Genomic DNA, 20238 nt, shown 5'->3' on the forward strand with positions numbered 1-20238 from the left:
ACCTTTGAGTCTGAGCTGACAAAGCAAATACTTCGAAGTACTGCTGGGATTTTTTAGTTACCACAGCGAGTCAATCACATGAAGGATTTCGGCTTCGTTTTTCCGCCGAATGCCCTTCCTGTTGCACACCTTGGTGAGATTGGAGTCCATGCAAGATTGGTAGCACTCGAGCAATAGCGTGTAATATTTCATTTGCAGTTCAACTTCTTATGGCAAACTTTGCGGGCTTGTTTAAATGTTTTTTTAAGAGTATGCCGCGGGTCGATAAAAAACGAGCTGTGCACCGCAAACGGCCCCCGGCCTGCACTTTGGTCACCACTTCAGCAGAGGGAAGATAGAGGAGGAAGAGGAAGGGTAATACGGGTTCACACTCTTTCAAAATAAACAAAAGTGACGAGCTAAAAGCCACGTGACAACTTGCACTTTTCTCCTGCATAGATCTTTTTATCCTGGTTTTCCGCTCCCACACAAAATAAGGCGTACGCTGGACAAGAACAAAATGAACACAAAAAAAAAATTCAAGTAGGCAACAATCCTAATTTTTCATACCTTATCTCACAGGTGGCTTAACATGGTCAACTCAAGTCTTTGTGTTTTTTTTTTACATCTCCCCCGCCTGCCAACCCCTCCATAAAAAGGTCCAGTGTGATTAAAAAGCACCAAAAAAATACTAAATACTAAACAATAAAAGCCTGTGCAACGTTCACTCCTTATTGTAGGGAGAATGTGGAAAGAGGTTTTTAACAGTATATTGGTTGCTTTTTCTCTACACACACATTCATCACAGGCTCTTTCTCTCACACACACACCTTTTTTGTAAATGACAAATAATTTATCAATATTAATTTCAGCTACTACTTAACAGTCATCAGCGGGCGCAGGAAAGAAGAAGTGACAGTAAAAAGTCTCAAAAGGGAAACGACAGAAGACAGAAAAATAACATCTTGCTTTTCTTTTTCCTCTTGTGGTACTCAAACAGAGAGAACTGAGCTCCGGCTTAAATAGAAATTATTCTTCTTCTTATTATTATTATTATCATCATATATACGCAGCACACTCTCTCACTCATTCCACAGTGATCAAGGTCGGTTTTATGTAAACATGTTGACAAAGAAACCAAACAAACATGAAAAGTCTTCTTTACTCTTCATTCGCTCCGTCTTGTTCTGGATTCATTAGAAAAAAACACTTCACTTCTGTGCCAAGTGTCGCTGCAGGTCCGTAAAAAAAAATAATAATAACGAGAGGCCGTAAAGCCCCGCCCACTCACGCCGACTGTCAGTCAATGAAGTATATAAGAAGTCTAATGTGGTGGTGAGGGTGTGGCAGGTCAGTGCGGCTTCCGCTTGTCTCCACTCTGGCTTTGGTTGGTGTCTGAACAGAAGAGGACAAGCACGCTGATCACAACCGTGATCGGTAATATTTGATTTTTGATGATAGTGCAGAATTACCTGAGAACGCGAGCTGCAAGTGAGGAGGTAGAGCGGCCTGCGACCCGGACTGGAGACTCTTGTACAGTTCTGAGGAGGACAAGGACACCATATGTCCATCATGTTTGTGAACAAGCGGGGAAGAGAACAATGTCTTCTTTTTGTGCTGATTTCAGTCAGAACAAGAATAGTAACTAATGTTTTAGCATATGTGAGCCTTGAAAGAACTTTTGTTATGTACTGGTGCTTTAGAAATAAATGATGTGGAAAGCAGTCATATCCAGCTTTAATATGAGCTAGGAGCTCCCTCTGGGGACTGAGGGGGCACTCACACTGCTCTACTTCTTTACATGCTAATGCTGGATGATCCCATGTTGCACTACAGAGACTTTACTGACTTTGTGGATAATAATATTAACAATAATAATAATAATAATAATAATAATAGGCGCTCGTGTATGAACAACCGAGCCGGCACTGGTACAGTAAGAACCGGACCGTTCAAAGTTACTAGTGGAAACAAAACAAACTTAAGGTGTGTGTCGTGTGCCCAGGTCTAGTACTGTTTCGTGGTTGAATATGGCCTATTATTAGTCAAAAACATATGCATATTAAAGCAGATTGCACACATTTTTTGTGTAAATTAAGCATTTTCAAGCATAAAAATGGTTAAATTAACTAAAATACAAATATTAGGCATTCAGAAGCAATGATTTGTAGTAATGGACACTGTTCACTAGGTGTCAGTAATGTTCCTGTCACGGTCGGTGAGGCACACAAGCATCAGACTTGATCACCAGAACTACAGGCTTTTATTGCAGTTGTTTGAATGATCTCACAACAGGCACAATGATAACAACATCATAATCATAGTCATAATAATAACACGGGCCACTGTTGCAGCCGTAATCCAGCCTAAGATAAAACTCAACTCTGTACCCCCAACGTTCCTTCCTGTCCTCCACTAGTCTGGACCACATTTATGTCAACACACACAAGCACAAGTTTTATTTATGTCTGATTATTTTGTCCAATTATAGCTACTATAGTGGGTGATACAAAGGTCACTATAGGAGTGTTCATGTCTAGAGGGCTCTAATAATGTCACAAACCATATTTAGAAGGTCAAAAGCGGGTTTTCCATGCTCTAACTGAAAATATTCCATTTATAAATAAGGAATCCTACTTCATGGAAATTCACTTATCACCGTCGGTTCTGGAACCAATTAACTGTGATAGATGAGGGATTACTATATATAAAAGTAGGGTTACATTTACTTCATTTTCTGTCTCACCTTAACAATGAAGTAAGTGTAACCCTACTTTTAAATGTAACCCTACTTTTGGCCCACCCTGTATATAACAATATATTTCTGTTACCTTTGACCTTGACCTGAATGTTATCAAGAGACAATTGAGTTTTGACAGATGCTGATTGGTGGAGTTTGGTTACATTTCCTAGCCCAAAAAAATTATCTGTGTGACTATTTGTCATCATCGTATGTTGGCAAAATAATTAGAGATCCCGAAAAATGTCTTTTAAATGAGCTATGACACTATATGCTTTGTTGCACAGGAATCTTTCAGGTGAAGTTCAACTTTCTTAAGGTCGTTTATCAAACATCTATTTGTCCACACCAAGTCCGGAAAGAGTAGATAAAAAAGGTTGAGGTGCTTCACACTCACCCATCAGGTCGCTCTGTGCTAGGGAGTATCCTGAGTTGGAGCTTGGAGCCGAGCCCATGCCAGGGGCACCCGGCGCTCCGGGAGGACTGAAATTGAGCAGCGGGGGGAACTGGAAGGGCAGCGAGACAGGCACCAGGCCCCCCAGCATGCCGAAGCCCAGGGGCAGCGTGGAGGGGCTGCCTAGTAGGGGGCTACCCGCTGCTGATACCTGCAGAGAAGAAACGCACAATGAAGGCTCACTGTTTGATAAACACGGTCATATACGGTGGTGTGAAAAAGTGCCTGCCAGAAAACATCTTGATGACCTTTGGGAAAATACTCTGTGGTCTGATGAGACAAAAGTTTTAGTTTTTGGAAGGTGTGTGTCCCATTACATTTAACATAAAAGAAACGCCGCATTTCAGAAAAAGAACATCATACCAACAGGAAAATATGGTGGTGGTAGCGTGATGGTGTGGGGCTGTTTTGCTGCTTCAGGACCTGGAAGACTTGCTGTGATAAATGGAACCATGAATTCCGCTGTATACCAAAAAATCTTGAACGAGAATGTCCGGCCATCTGTTGGTGACCTCAAGCTGAAACCAACTTGGGTTCTGCAGCAGCACAATGATCCAAAACACACCAGCAAGTCCACCTCTGAATGGCAAAAAACAAAGTTTGGAGTTGCCTAGTCAAGTCCTGACCTGAATCCTATTGAGATGCTGTGGCATGACCTTAAAAAAGCGCTTCATGCTGAAAAACCCTCCAATGTGTCTGAATTACAACAATTCTGCAAAGATGAGTGGGACAAAATTCCTCCACAGCGCTGTAAGAGACTCATTGCAAGTTATCACAAACGCTTGACTGCAGTTGTTGCTGCTAAGTGTGGCCCAGTTATTAGGTTTAGGGGGCAATCACTTTTTCACACAGGGCCATGTAGGTTTGTATTTTTTTCCTCAAATCATAAAAAGTTTCATTTAAAAACTGCATTTTGTGCTCGGTTGTGTTGTCATTGACTAATATTTAAATCTGTTTGATGATCTAAAACATTTAAGTGTGACAAATGTAAAATAATAAGAAATCAGGAAGGGGGAAAACACTTTTTCACACCACTGTATATCTTCATCTCACATACTACTAGTACTAGTAGTACTACTACTACAACTAGTGGTAGTGATTACTACTAACTAACCTGTGAGAGGTGTGATGTTGTGGAAGGTGGGGCTAAACTTCCTGACGCCGCCCACCCGTTTCCTGCCTTGGAGTTCTGGCCGGCCACCACCAGCCTCTGCCTCTGGCTCTGGCTGTGATTGGCCGAGGTCGAGGGCGACTGCGTTTTTTCTGAGAGACCGACAATCGAGGTGCCCTTGTTGCCACTGTTGGAGTTGTGTGCGCTACCGGCGCTCGTGGCAGACGGACCTTTTGGGGCTCCTGTGAAGGCGACGTGCGTCTGCTTCACCTGCCCAGCTTGCCCACCACCGCCTGCCATGCTAAAGGGCGTTCGGAAGGTTTTGGGAGTTTTGGGGGAGTACTGGTGTTGCTGTGTGGAGACTCCCTGATGAGGGTGTGCTTGTGAGGGCGATGAGGAAGGCGAGGGGGAGGAAGACGGAGGTGGGGTCGGCACGGGAGGCCGAGGAGTCAGCTTGATGATAGGGGAGGAGTTACTGCTGTGAGAGGACTTGGTGAGTGTAGCCTGCATGGGTGTGATGAAGTTGGCTTGGGGATGGGCTTTACCTTGAGGGGAGGGGATGCTCGGGCAGGTGGGCAACGACGTGGAGGCGGCTGTGGATGGGGGGCAGAAGGACTGCATTGTAGGGTGAGGTGTGGAGTTGGGGCGCGACTGGGGGGACGGCGACGATGATGGCGTGATGCTGCCGTTGCTGCTGGTGCCGCTGGATTTGGCCCCGCCTTTGGACATGCTTTGAGGCGTTCCCAAACCTGCCAGCATTCCCACAGGGCTGACAAAGCTCTTCTGATGGGGGGGCATCAGAGGGGATGCAGTGGGTGGCGGCCGTTGTTTCGGGGGTGAGGGGACAGGGTGTGGATGCATTTTACTGCTCATTATAGCACTTGGCCTGTTGCTGGCTGTTGCCATGGTAACATGTCTCTGGTTGTGGGTGCATGGTCCTTTAACCAAGCTGAAGGGGGGTTCGGCGAGCCTGGAGGACACGGACAGGCCTGCCGTCTGCACGCGAACCATGGTGGAGGAGGAGGTAGAAGAGGAGGGTGGTAGTGTGGTCGATGTGGTCGTCTTCCCTGCGCTGGTCACCACCTTGGAGAGGACTGCAGGTGTGACCTGCAGGGGGAGCTGAGAGGCTGAAGGGTACTGCAAGGTAATGGGGGGAGGAGAGGAGGTGGGGATCTGCAACGGCGGGGGCGACAGTGGGCTGTCGGAGGAGCCCAGGCCCTTGGCGGCGTTGCTGAGGAGGGCGAGCGCATGTGAGATGGAGTCCAGCGAGGGGGCACTCAGGTCCTCATCCAGAGAGTCTGACAGACAGATGGGCTCCGAAGGAGATGACAAGAGGGGGGGAGGGCGGGTTGAGGTCAAAGTGGATGTGGCGAGGAGAGATGGCGTGGAGGTCATGGCAAGAGGGGGTTTGCGAACCCACACACCCTCCTGAAGACACACAAGTAGACACAGTCACAAAACATGAATAGTCAAAAAGTTTGACACAATAGAACTACTAAGAACAAACACTCAGCCCAGCCACAAAATTTAAAACACATACCCCCGTCTTTTTCTAACTTTGCTCTGTGTTTCACTACCGGATATCATTTGTAATTTTTTTTATAAACTTGCGTGGCCTTACCTTTATCTGTATATGAAGTGCATGCACCCTATCCTTTTCCAGAAAAAGCTTAGATACTTTGTTGTTGAAGACTGATCATCTTTTGTTGAGCATGTATATATAATCCTCTATCTTGGCTAAGTGCTGACTTATAGCCAACACGTTGTCCCCGGGGTGCTCTTTGTGTATTTCAATAAAGTTAAAAAAAACAACCGCTGGTTTTTACTCTCCGTAGAGGGCCGACAGCGACGAGCACCTTCCAGCTGAAGCACAGCCCAACCCTTTCACGAAGAGGTGCAGTACTGTAGGAGCTCAGCGTATGACATATATCTGTATTTCTCTGTCCGATAAGCAAGAATAATAATGTCACGCTTACATTAAAAACATTACACACATTCAAAAACTAAAAATGCTAATTGTATAAATTTACATACGTTTAAAAAAAAAAGCGGGGATCTACTCTGCCAATGTCAAATGTATCAAAAAAGGTCTTCATACTGCTCAATTTGCATTAAGTTATCAATGATTTGATTTTTTGATTCAGAGATTTTGATTGTGTATATTGAAATATTGTGTGTGATATTATATTGTCACAGACCTTAGCTTTAGCCTTGGGTCCAGGCACCACTCTCCTCTTGGCTCTGTATGGAAGAATAATCAAATTAATGTTCATAAAATGTCATTATTACCTCTCTTGTGTTTGAGCTGTTAGACAGGAATACTCACAGGTTTCCAGTGAGGTGACTGTGAACGGCTAGACTCTCCTTGAACAGAATCCTGAGCAGACAAAACAGACTTTTTTTTTTTGTATGAATAAAAATACATTCATGAAATGATTCATGTTGTGGAAGCATCACTGCAGCAAAACACATCAGATTGAACTCAAGTAAGGAGAATTTATGGGCCGTGATCAATAGAAAATTGTGTTGTTGCAATATTTGACCAGCGGAGGGCGTCTTATCTGTATTGTACATTGTCACTGTTTTGGCTTGTAGAATCTCACAGACAAAATCTATAGGCAGCCACGTTAGCCTGATCTTAATGCAAAGAACATGAGCAAGAACAAACAATAATAATAATAACAGTATTGCAATTATTGCAGCAAATGAGCATGCATGTAGCTGTAGTCATAAGTTTTTCTAATAAAATAATATATTTATGACATAATCAGGGGGTGACATATGGGGAGAAAAGTTCTGGCCCCCATGGGTCCCCAAATTCCTGGCGGCACCCCTGCACATACTTACTATATACTTACTATATAATAAATATACTTAGATATTATGTAGTCTGAATTACATCATGAATGCTTATGTCAAGTTTGTAGTGTGGCTGCAAGGTTTTGCACTTACATAAATTTTTCTTTTGACAATTATTATAAATAATGGCACAAACACACACCTGGCCTGCATCCAGCCTTTGGGCCATAGTGGTTTGACCTCATTCTCCAGGAAGGCCTTGAGGTAGTCCTCCACAGACAGAGAACCCTGGTTCTCCATGTCGTAGCAGCTCAGTTTAACTCGCACCAGTGTGCACAGCAGGCTTCTAAATATTTCACACAAAATCATAGACTGTGAGTCAAACTCCACTGAAAGATATACTGTAGGTACATCCATGTTAAGGAGTCATGTCCATACCTTAGTTTGTCATCCCAGACAAACTTCTTCCGTGGACCCATCACCCTTTTACCGGGTTTCTCCTCGTCCTCGTCCTCCGATCCGTTCTTCTCCCCCTCTTCTGACTGCTGCCTGCGCATATACATAGTAACATGTTGCACAATAACATCAAAAGTATAAAAATAAGAGAAACAGTTTGTAGTAGTGAAGAATATAATCTCCACTTACTTTGCAACCTTGGCCATACAGTCCATGTTGTATTTGGCAATCTGCTCTGGCATCACGCTGCACACCGCCAGCTTCAGCTCCAAGAGCGGCGTCCTCAGCCTGTCGTCCTGAAAGAGAAGGAGAAGATGGCCGAAGAGTGAGAGTGGAGAAGAGGAAAGATAGAGGTCATAGTTAGATTAGGTGGAGGGGCAACACTGTATGTTTGTGTGTTGTGTCAACAAAGCTTGACAGGTTTTCAGTGGCTGCCATTATTGAATTCAGCCTTGAACACTTAGAACTGATGGGATTAAAATATTGCTGACAAGGCAGAAATAATAATGAGAAACAAAAAGAAGAATCAGAAGCCTTGAAATACACTGATCATTAAAGGGCACCGTGGCCACCGTAAAACACCCTGATGTAAAAATATAGAGAGGAATGTGTAGGATTCGTAGTTAAAACTTACTTTAAAAAACCTTCTTAAAAAAACTCTAATATGTGATTATCAATTAAAAATGACATAAAATCTGTGTGGGTGAAGACAAAAAATAAAACAGTACATGAAAACACAGAATAATGGTACAGAAGTTACAGAATGTCTAGAATGTGAACACACACCTAATAAAATGCCAGCTTTTTAGGACTATTAATGTCAAAACCTTTGTCAAAGAAATAATGTAACCCCTATACCCTCTATAATTCAACCAAAATGTTTTAGAAGGCAAATATATGTATTTTTAAAATGCAATACTTCCTTGCAAGTGTTCCAAATGTGTCAAACTGCGAGCACATTGCATGTGCACAGCTGTCCAGTTCAACCCATTGACTATTTATTTGATTGACCATTTTTTGGCGTTTTTTTTAAGTTATTAAATTGTAACAATTCAAATGTTTTACATCAGAAAAGCTGTTATTTCAACCGTGATGTGTTTACTTTCTATGTGCCCTGTATCAGATCATCATTGCCACATCACATACAACACTGAAGCAGCTAAAGGGTGAAGACAAATACACGTGCAAGGCAAGAAGCAGGGAATCAAGCATTTTAAGTGTCGTGTGCACCTTGGTGTTGAGAGGCGGCGTCGGCTGCAGCCCGTTGTCGCACTGACCCGCCCTCACCTGGATGTTGAGGCTGAGCTTCTTAAGCCGTTTGAGGAGCGCCTCCTTGTTGCATGGCACAAAGGCCTCCATGTGTGAGTAGATGCCCGAGCGAACGTCAGGAGGTTGCTCCTGTACCTGCAGCTCAATGCTGACAGAGGACAGACAACAAAGTCAGCCTTGAGGAACACAGGACAGCTTAAAGAGAGATGGATGAAAGGAATGTTAAGGTAACGACGGATAGAGAGATGGCAAGGGGTGTGGAAGGGTGACACAAAACAAAAGCCGCTCGGCTCAGCAGAGGAGCTGAGCTTGTCATACTCACTCCAGCAGAATGTTATTCATGTCCAAGGTGAAAAACTTCTTCCTGCCCTCCTGATCAAACTGCCGTGAAGCCTGCAGGGGGGAAAAAAACAGCTGAGTCAGTGAACAGCACCCAAGAGCATGCACAAATCCACAATGCTTCGCCTCGCCTTCTTGAATGTAAATTTAAATGTAAATTTAGTGGCTGTTAAGCAATTATTACATTACTGCTTACATTATGGTTTATCTTTGGGAGAACAAAAACTATGGATAGCCGTGATGGATAGCCATGATTAAAAACATTTTTGTTGAAACAACCATACGTGCATACAAGTATTTTAGGCCCAACTAGTTTGAATGCAAAATAAACTGACAACGGAGGTAAAATACACTTTTCTGTAGTACATGGAATATTTCATCAAATGATTAAATCAATATTAGAGCTGAAGCTTTAAGTGGTACCCATTGCAGGCAGATATGATATCAGCCATCTAAATAGTGCTAAAAAACATTTTGTAAGTAAATAAAAAAAAAACAAAAAAAAAACATTTTCTATCAAATTGGGGTTTCAAAACTACATGTTACACATCAGGAAAGAGACAGAGGTCAATTCAAGCAACATATAATGCTAACGCTATATTAAAAAAGTGAAGTTTGGTCAGAACAAATAAACTGTTCACTAAAAGTGAATAGAGTGAGGTTCCGCAGGCTAGCAAAGTTAGCCCAAATCTGACTGCAACCGACATATTTAATACATAACTAAATTGGTATGCATTATAATAAAGTAAAGTTAGATTGTTAGTTAGTTAGTAAAGTTAGTTAGTTCAGCTCTGCGCCTTTCCATTCAGTTCTGCTGTTGTGTGTTTTTTGGCATTAGATTTATGAAATGAATGTTAATTTTCCTGATTTCTCAGGATAAAGGATTTGTTTAAATGCCATCCTGGAACCAAAAGACAACAATTCTTCTGCTATCATGCTTTTGCAGTGCCTCTCTGTACTTCGACTAACAAGCATGCAGCGCATCAAGCAACCATCAAAACAGCAGCAGTGGTAATTTCTTTATCAGACTGGCCTTCCTGGTCAGCTTCACCTGCCCACAGGCTGCATCTGACTCACCGCTCGCAGGTCCTCAATGCGTTTAATGAGAGGAGGCGGCAGCCCACCAGGCAGTGGCGGAGGAGAAAATAGACCACTGGAAGACCCCAGGCCTCTCCCCTGGCTGCCCACACCAGCTCCTCCTTTTTGGCCTGGAGCACCAACACCCAGAATGCCGTTCTCTCTGGCCGTCGTGACAGCATGCTGCTGGTCCGTGTCCAATAAACTGAAGTCCAGGTCACCTAGCAGGTCCTGAAGTTCCTTCTCATTAGCCGAGCCCAGCAGTGACATCACGGCGGGGTCGGAGGTCAGGTCTGCCAGCAAGAGGTCGTTGTTGGTGGAAGAGGCAGTGTTACTCTGGGGGTGGGCTGAGTCAGAGGCTAGCAGGTGCTTCGCTGCATCAGCAGCACATGGTTTGTTGGCCACGCCTCCAGCTAGGCCCGCGGGAGCCATGTTGGGGTTGTTTTTCCCCGTCTGCTCCTTTTCCATGTTGAAGCGGTGGAGCATGGCCGCCAAATACAGCGAATCCTTCATCAGCTTCTTCCTCTTCTTCTTCTCGGGCCGATGGAGGTTGAGAGCTGCCACTCTGTCAGGACAAAATTGAATAAATAAAAAATAAGCACCATTAAGGCTGGTAATTGGTCAGCCTGACATCATTTGTTATCATTCCCTCATCCATCAGAAGCGTCTGTCCAGTTGTCTTCATCTCCCCTTAACAAGGAAGCTAAAATTCTCGCATCCATCATTTTGTCCATGTAACAACTATTATTTCTGATTTACACTAACAGCTGCAGCAACTGCAGCAACTGTAGCATCTGCGCACGTTGCCATGTTCCTGTCAAAAGTTAAAGGGCTGACGGAACGCAGCATCACTTCTCCTGCGCACTGTACATGCCCTTTTATTCTCAAAATAAGACCACTCAGACACAAACACACCTCCGCTAAAGTTGAAACATTCACTGGAAATAAATACTGCATACGAGGCAACTAGGCATGGGCCGGTTACCGCTTTAAGGGTACCACACTATGAAAAACTCATGGTTTCAAAACCACTAAAAAATGGGGGAAATGGAGGTCCAGCGTGGCCATTACGTGGAAATACTTTGTCACGTCCTGTGTTTTTCCTCGCAGCCGGAACTGGGCTTCGATGTGTTGCCAAAAGTCGTTAGCTGCCTTGTTAGCATTGAGCGGCGCCTTTACGGCTGCGGCGTTGTCGCCATTGTGGTTCGACACTGCTCACGTCAAGGGTCACCAAATGTGGAGATGTGTTTCAGAACGAGACAGAAGTGGAGGATAAGTGGTATAAACCGTTTTTTCCTCCACTGAACAACAAGCAACACTTAACAACTTCTCAGTTTGCTAACAGCAATCACATGACCCCAAAATGGAAGTTTGTGGAACAGTGCAAAAAGTGCAAACCTGCCACTATGAAATAATAACATAACATTACAAGGTGTTTTTTATTATTTATGTTGTGACCTTCTTGTGCCACTTGATTGCATTTGTTGTTTTGGGTTGTTTTGTTTTTTTTTTTACTAAGAAAATATTTATTGTGTTGTGACTTGAGTTGCAGGACTAGCCACAGTGGACTGCCTTGAGAACTGCATTTTATTTTTTATTTATTTTGAAAGAATTCATCCATCCATCCATTTTCTATACCGCATACCCTCACCAAGGTCGCGGGGCTATGCTGGAGCCTATCTCAGTTGACTTCAGGCGAGAGGCGGGGTACACCCTGGACTGGTCGCCAGCCAATCGCAGGGCAGTTTTTAAATTCATTTTAAATACATTTGTTCCACTTTCAGGCCGTACGATGGCCGAGTGGTTACCATGTTGGCCAAACAGTAAGGAGATCGGGAAGATCTGTGTTCGAATCTCCGTTGGGCATCTCTGATTGGAGTTTGCATGTTCTCCCTGTCCAGGTCCTCTGGTTTCCTCCAATGCTCCAAAAACAGGTATTTTAGGTTGAATTGTCCATAGGTATGAATGTGAGTGTGAATGATCGTTTGTTTATATGTGCCCTGCCATTAGCTGGCGACCAGTCCAGGGTGTACCCTGCCCCTCGCACATAAGTCTGGAATAGGCTCCAGCATACCCCCGCGACCCTAACGAGGCTAAGTGGCATACAAAATGGATGGATGAATGGATATTCCACTTTCATCGTATTATATCGTTTAAAAATGTCTGTTTTGACATTCACTTTTTTTCCACTTTTCAATAACGATATTTCAAAATAACATATTTTAGAGCTGTAACTACAACTGAAATACTGAAATACAAAAGCAAAAATAAATTAGTGGTGTAAAATTGTAAAAATTGAATCATTGAAAATCGATTAGTCACTTAAATAATTTCTATTCTGACGCTGGATATCTAATCATTTTCTTTTAAAAAATATCAGCAAGCATGCACTTCAAGAATAGTATTTTTATCAAATTAATATCAAACAATAAATAGAAACTGATAAAATAGCGTTCTTTAGACAACAAACTGGGTGAAACGGAATAAAGATCACCTCTGATGGTTTCAGTCAAGTATTGCACTCAGTTTTGTCGCAGATGCTCAAAAATCAATCTCTCACAATCAACAGAATTCTTCCCTAGTCAAGTGGAATTTTGCCTCCTGAAATGAAGGACTGACACCCACTGAAAGAGATGGTGTGTGTGTGTGCACGTGTGGATTAACCTGCTCTGAATGAGCTGTCACAAACATCCAGCATCCTCCGCCTTGAAGACACAATGGCAGGAGCTGCTGCTGCTATTTTTAGCCCTTGTTTTCATGTTTGACTGTCTTGCCTATGTGAGCTTGGATAATGGAGCTCTTTTCTCTGAGGTGGCTGGATGCTAAGAGCGAGTCAGCATCTCTGCTGCCTCAAGATGCATGAGATGGTCTCTATAATAGAGCACAGGCCGGAGGCGTTATGATGGTTTACAAGCACACTAAAAGAGTGGACCAACGTTTGGTAACAGTTGCTAGAATGTTCAATAGGTTGTGACTCATTTTTAAAAGGGGCTGTTTATCACTTGAGACATTCATGAGAAGAATTCCACTTCCCAACATCTTCTAAATTACCCTGGTTTAGGTTCTCTGTTTTTCTTCTCTTCTACTTCTTTCCCTTTCTTCCTCTTCACCTGCTCACTGTAGTCCTTTGCTTTCTGAAATAAAACACACACACACACACACACACACACACAGACAGACTTAGTAAATAATGCCAGTAGCCCCCGGGTACTTAAGACGTCCAAATGAGTACAAAGCTCACCTTGTCCTCCTCTCCTTCTGAGTCGGAGGCAGCTCTAAACTGCAGCGTGCCGGTGTTGATGTAAAAGCCTCCAAGCTTTGTGGTCAAAGACGCAGGCACCAGCTCATCATACTGCAAGACAAACATAAAACCAATTTGTTGTCACTGACTGAAGGAACACAATAAACCAAAAAAAACATAACAACAAAACTAAAATAGCATTCAACCATCAAGGCCAAACAAACTAACTTGTTTGAGTGAATCCCCACGGACTGGGTGCCAACTAAAAATGGGCATAATAATTTACTAGTGCATTACTGATCAATGAGAATTATGTTGATTCTGTCTACTATTACTCAACTAGTTTGCTAATTGCAACTGCCACACACAGCAACCTTTCTTTCCCAGCAGCTCCCTCTAATGGATCGTGTGGGTGACAGCCCCACTTGGCCCCGATTCAAGTGAAAATAAACACCTCAATCTGCACCTTAATCTGCCTCTGAACCAAAGTTGAATGAGTTTCTTTTTTGTTTCTAAGTTTTGTAGAAATTGGCTGGCCCATTAGGCAATACAGGCTAAGGGCACTGAGGCCTTCAGTGGGCACCAAAAAACGAGGGGAAATTCAATTCAATAAAATTACAGTGTATTATGACAATTATGACTCTTAAAATGGAAAAGTTCACATTGATTCAAATGTAAAGCAATGCATAAATTATATTATTACAAATGATAACAAATAGCAATGGGCCGGTTACAACAGCATGAAAAAGTCACGGTTTCAAAACCACTAAAATTGTGCGTCATACAGTTTCTACAACATGAGAGAAAGTGGAGGTTCAGTGCGGGGACTACAGAGAATTCAGTTATTTTTGAATATATTTTAAATACATATCTTCCACTTTCATCGTTGTTCATGTTATATGGTTTAAAAATGTCTGTTTTGACTTGACTTTTTTTCTCTTTTCAATAAAGAAATTTTAAAATTATATATTTTAGAGTTGTAAATACAATACCGCAAAACCGTCAAACTGCCCAAGGTTATCATCAGAATCTCATAGCGGCCTATGCCTAATAACAAGTAAGTCTTCCCCCGCCATCATTTTGTACATAGTTTCTCAATTGTTCAATGCTGATTGTTGTATGCAGAATTTATTACTATTATTATTATTTATTCGATTATTTACAATAACTTTATTTTGTGGTGGGGTGCTTATGTTGTAGTTCAGATTACTATTTTTTTGTACTTAGTCATCTCTCGCTACATCGCGCCCTCACTCTATTGCAGTTTTATTGCAGTAATGAATAAAAAAATGCCGTTTTGTGGTTGAATACAAAATAAAAATATGCCTATTTAAGCAAATTGTACTTATTCTTGGCCTAAAATAAGCATTTTCAAGCATAAAAATGGCAAAATGAACTAACTACAGTGGTGTGACAAAGTGTTTGCCCCCTTCCTGATTTTCTTATTTTTTTTGCATGTTTGTCACACTTAAATGTTTCAAATCATCAAACAAATGTAAATATTAGTCAATGACAACACAACTGAAAACAAAATGCAGTTTTTAAATGTGGAATGACCTTAAAAAGGTGGTTCATGCTGGAAAAGCCTCAAACAACAATTCTGCAATGATGAGTGGGCCAAAGTTCCTCCACAGAGCTGTAAGACACTCATTGTAAGTTATCACAAACGACGCTGATTGAAGTTGTTGCTGCTAAGGGTGGCCCAACCAGTTATTAGGTTTAGGGGGCAATCACTTTTTCACACAGGGCCATGTAGGTTTTGATTTTTTTTCTCCCTTAATAATAAAAGTTTCATTTAAAAACGGCATTTTGTTTTCAGTTGTGTTGTCATTGATTAGTATTAACATTTGTTTGATGATCTGAAGCATTTAAGTGTGACAAAAAATATTTAAAAAATCAGGAAGGGGGCAAACACTTTTTCATATTGCTTTAAATGAACTATATACAGTAAGATTATAAGACAGAAGAAGCATTCTAATTGCGAATGTAAGACTGTATTGGCCACTAGGTGTCGGTGTTCGGTGAGACAAAGGCCAGTCGTGATCGCTAGAAAAGGCGTTTATTGCAATTTTAAATGATCTCACAGCAGGCACAATAATAGTAACATAATAATCATTATAATAACACAGGCTACTGTTGAGGCCACAACCCAACACAAGCTGAAACTCAACTCTGAACATCTGACATGACTTTTTGTCCTCTCCACCTATGTCACCAAGGTCTGCTAGGGAACACATTTACTGCGACACACACGAACAGAAGTTTTATTTACGTCTTTAATGGCTTATTTACTCTTAGTATGTCTACTGTAATGGGTAATGATAGTGTAAAGCCATTTAAAGCCGCCATTACAATACATTGATGAGACAGGAGCCACCGCAGGAAATACGCTGTCCAGAAAAAAACAGCAAGGAACTGCCAAAGTGTGAGTCTATGTCGAGTCTTATTTTCTCCCATTATATCTCCTATATTGGGTAATACGAAAGTAAAGGTGCCTATATGGCTGTTATGTCTAATAATGTTAAAAACTGTACTTAGAAGCTCCTAAATAGGTTTTCTATGCAATAACTACAAAAATATTTAATTTATGAATATTTAATCTTATTTCGCAGAAATTCACTTATTGTGGTCGAGTCTGTGTCCAATTAACCGCAATAAAAGAGGGACAACTGTATTTGTAATTTTTAAACTGTAAATTGGGTGACATATTATCTTACAAATTAAAGACAGCAGTAAAAACAATGTCATTCAATTTCTTTTGTAAGTATATGTAAATCGCTGATGGAGGGAGGTACCATATACTGTAAAATCTCAACTAGGGCGCCACTTTGGGTAGTGCCGACTCTGCATGCATGCGAAGTTAAATAAAACAGCTAAAAACAATTAGAATCCCTGCGTTTATAATAAAAATACATGGAAAGGAGGTCAGACTACATAGACTGCAGATGCCACAAAACTATATAAAATGAACAAGAGGGCACAAAACAAGCTATTATATCATTTTATAATGACGCGTGTAAACACAAGGGGACGCCTATTTGTTTATGAGTCACATTCAATTTGAACCGCCTGGTTCTTTGCAAGGAGGGACAAGTATAGCGTTACATTCACTGGTATATCATTCCAACAAAGTCAGATATGTGATGAGGATGTAAATCAGAATGATTCATATGTTAAAGAAAAAAGAATGCCAGTATTATTAAAAAGTAAAGGGATTTAATCTAAAGTAATATTATGTATGAGTAAATGGTACTCACAGCCTCAGAGTTGTCTATGAAGGGGTCCGTCTCATCATAGCCAAAGCCAATATCAATTAAATCCTGCATTCTGTCCTTCCTTTTCTTTGCCGTGTTGCCCTATAGTATAAAATAAACAAACCACTCATCAATGTTGAGCTTTTGGTTTGAAGTTTTATCTGTGAAACACATGCATGGATTCTTAAATGTTCATCGTACACACAATGTTTGGTTCCTAAATTACCCTCATCATTTTATTACGTTTAAAGAAATAGCTTTAAAATCGTGTTGATGATGCCCCCGGCTAGTAATAAGAAGATATATTAGTTAATAAAATGCAGCAAGGACCAAGTTAACTACAAACTTGCTTAAAGCAAGAGGCTAAATAAAGAATGTACCTCTTGCTGTATGCAGTAGTGAGCTGCACAGTAAGTAAATAGGTTAGACAATCAGTATTAGCTACAATATATGACAAATACTACTAATACTAATACATGTGTACAGAAAGTATATGGTAAAAACCTAGGGCACAGCTTTGATGAAGATAATTACAAACCAAAAAAAAAATTCTTGCTGAATTAAACTTTAAATTGGCCGCGTGGTTAGCATGTTGGCCACACACTAGGGAGATCGGGAAAATCTGGGTTCAAATCTCTGCATCTCTGTGTGGAGTTTGCATCTCCCCGTGCGTGCGTGGGTTTTCTCGGGTCCTCCGGTTTCCTCCCGCATTCCAAAAACATGCACGTTAGGTTAATTGGCGACTCTAAATTGTCCATAGGTATGAATGTGAGTGAATGATTGTCTATATGTGCCCTGCGATTGACTGTCGACCAGTCCAGGGTGTAGCCCAAAGTCAGCTGGGATAGGCTCCAGCATACCCGCGACCCTAGTGAGGATAAGCGGCATAGAAAACGGATGGATGGATGGAATTTTAAAAAGGTATGTGAAGGGTTAGTGAAGAAAATGACATGATAGCTCTTTGTTATTTGTTATCATTTTTCGTTTACATGAATCAAAAGAAGACAGATTGTGAACAAAAAAAATTATGTTCCACAATAAAAACATACTGAACTTTGCTATTTTACTAGTTGCACAAAGTGCTTCCACTTCACTGTATTGATTGTAGATAGTGGTAGGAATGTAAAATACACACACACATACACAGTTTGGTATGTCTGCGGGTTAGGCACATTTCAGCTATAAAATTATTCAATTATTCAAAATTATATTTTAATACAAAACTTATACAAAAGTTGATTTATCAAATATACAGTATGTCCATTAAATGTTGTGTCCCCTAAAATAATTACTGTCATGTTTTTGAATGGTAACAGCTAATTAAAACTTTGTTGATTTTTGTTTTTTTAATCAAACTTTTGGTAAACACCAAAATGTCAATTTATTGGAAATGAACTGACTTTTTGTATTTAACAACATACAATTACAGGTTTCATGTTTTTGACTGTATCTACAGTAGTTCTCAAATGACACATGCCACATAAACATGTGCACTTCAAACATTGTAGTTACACATATTGTAAGTAGTAATAATAACTTACATATTTATTCTCAAACTTCTTTGCCAGGGCCTCAACTCGGAGCTGCTCCCTCTCGTCATCATTGAAAGGGTCGCTGGGGGCAGGAGTCAGACGTGGAGGTTTGTTTTTTGTCTGGAACAAGAGTAAGAAGTGCAATATTTAATAAAACAAAAAAAAAAGAGATCGTTAATGCATCATTGCATAATATAGCAGTCCTCAGACACCATATGAATTTCCCCCTAGTGGCTGTGAGCGACATAAGGGATGACATTACTGCATAGACATTTGATTGGATGCTTGGTAAATCCTCTGATCTTACATCATTGCTACAAAATTGCTTCTATGTGGCATTACTTTTGACATTCTGACAGTTTCCAAAAAAAGGTGTTCTATTGAGAAAATTAATAACTAACCCATCCATAATGTGCACATTTTTTGGATTTCAAAAGGAGCAAAAAAGGGTGATTAATAAACATTTTTGCAGAAATTGGTAGTGGTACTACACCACAAATTGCCACCATATGGATTTAAAGGTTACAACAAGTGTACAACACATTCTTGTCTTGGAAAGTTTTCCACTTCCAGTGATGTAAAAATGTAAGCATGAACTAAATAGTAGCCAGGTAGCGTGTGACATGCTACATCCTGGTACTTGTCTAACAGAGGGCCAGGAGGAGGCTGCATGTGGCATGTGGAGGACTAATGGCTGTGTGACTGTTGCTGGGCAAGAGGCAGCAGCACACAGGTACATGATAAGAAGCGTCATTATTATCTTGTTGTGTCAGAGAGAAGGCAGAGCGTCCTCTCTTTACTGTTAAAAAGAAGTTGGAAAGCAAGAGTGGAGTGTAACAAGAACACCCCCTTCCAAAAAAAACACTGCAGCTGTCTTTTTGTGTTGGTCATCCACGCAAGACAAGGTGCACTCTCCCACATTCAGTTTATCTAATCATGACAAGTCCACTCATACACGGCAAAGTGGAATAAAATGACGTCCAGCTCCAGTCCCACTCAACTTCCAAAGTGAGGGGACCTACCTGGAGGTTGTGGATGAGTTCGCCGTAATTAAACTCGACAGAGGCGCGGTCGTCAGGCTCGCTCAGGGGCAGGTTGAGCCGCACCGTCGCCCTCTTCTCGGCTCCAGCCTTGTCCCTCTCACCAGCTTTGCCGAGGCGGCTGGCAGCACCTCCTGCCCCGGGCTCCGCTAACGCCGCCGCTTCGACCTCGTCGTCTCCGCTGAAGTTAAAGTCGGCCTCATCTTCCAGCCGGCGTTTCCTAGACTCCGAGGCGGCCCCAGCCGTGAAGGCCGACAGCGTGACAAACTGCACTTTTCTCGGTTCGGCCATTTGGATGAGCTGCCTGCCCGCACGTCTCTCCGGACACACGGTGTGAAGGAGACGAGATACTTCACGAAACTACTCCAAATTGGTGCCTTGAGGAAGGTTCCGCGAAGCCCCTACGGGTGCTCAGCGGCTACGCGGAGGTGGAGGCCTCCTCAGAACCATACGAAATGGATTCCAGGGGATGCGACGGTCGGGGGAAAGTTGTTTTTCCGGCAGCCACTCGCATCCTCGATTTGCTATGGGACCGACATAGTCACAGGAGCCATCTTGGTTTTGGGAGTAAATAAAATATCAGACGAGAGAGGGGTCACTGCGCATGCGTGTACATTCAGACCGGAAACCCCGTGACAGAGGGGCGTCATTATGTCCAATCAGCGTGTGCCCCGACCTTACACCCGCCCATGTCAAAACAGTCGATAATAACACCAGCACTACTTTAATGACCTTTTTAAAGAGGCTGACTGAAGGGCAGACAGTGGAAAAGTGGAGTTGTGACAGCTTCCTCTGAATCCCAGGCGTTAATTTGATCCCTATATAATCCCTGGCGTTAATTTGATACCCATATGTCTTTTAAGCAAAACAATGACACAATAAAAAAACAGCAGCCTAAGTTGTTACAGATAAACATCACAGGGCATCTTGTTTGATTGAACATAACA

The 20238-nt window shown here is 41.9% G+C and overlaps 1 protein-coding gene across 3 annotated transcripts; it reads right to left on the minus strand.

The window, feature by feature from the left end:
- Nucleotides 1-552: 552 nt before the first annotated feature.
- Nucleotides 553-19871, minus strand: LOC129183152 (ubinuclein-2-like). Of its 3 annotated transcripts, XR_008570751.1 has the most exons (18): nt 19274-19871; nt 18261-18371; nt 16723-16821; nt 13466-13576; nt 13276-13358; nt 10225-10789; nt 9131-9201; nt 8770-8956; nt 7729-7835; nt 7522-7632; nt 7286-7429; nt 6611-6661; nt 6483-6525; nt 4288-5712; nt 3117-3324; nt 1452-1520; nt 1271-1374; nt 553-1166 (listed from the first exon to the last, which is right to left on the minus strand). XR_008570751.1 is itself a non-coding variant. In XM_054780072.1 (17 exons), exons 1-17 carry the CDS (start codon nt 19580-19582, stop codon nt 1331-1333), a joined length of 3738 nt encoding a protein of 1245 aa, XP_054636047.1. In that variant the 5' UTR covers nt 19583-19871; the 3' UTR covers nt 553-1330. The 3 variants fall into 3 exon arrangements, 2 of the variants coding, with proteins under 2 accessions (XP_054636047.1, XP_054636048.1); XM_054780072.1 differs by having other exon boundaries at nt 553-1374; XM_054780073.1 differs by lacking the exon at nt 16723-16821 and having other exon boundaries at nt 553-1374.
- Between the last annotated feature and the right edge of the window lie 367 nt (nt 19872-20238).

This window comes from Dunckerocampus dactyliophorus, chromosome 6 (assembly GCF_027744805.1).
Source record: "Dunckerocampus dactyliophorus isolate RoL2022-P2 chromosome 6, RoL_Ddac_1.1, whole genome shotgun sequence".
NCBI lineage: Eukaryota > Metazoa > Chordata > Actinopteri > Syngnathiformes > Syngnathidae > Dunckerocampus > Dunckerocampus dactyliophorus.

Coding starts and splice junctions, on each gene's coding strand:
- LOC129183152 (XM_054780072.1), bottom strand. CDS start 19,582: ATGGCCGAACCGAGAAAAGTGCAGTTTGTCACGCTGTCGGCCTTCACG. Junction 7,836..8,769: donor CGCCGCCTCTCAACACCAAG/GTGCACACGACA, acceptor CTTCTCTTTCAG/GACGACAGGCTGAGGACGCC. Junction 5,713..6,482: donor GACCCAAGGCTAAAGCTAAG/GTCTGTGACAAT, acceptor GTGTGTCTTCAG/GAGGGTGTGTGGGTTCGCAA.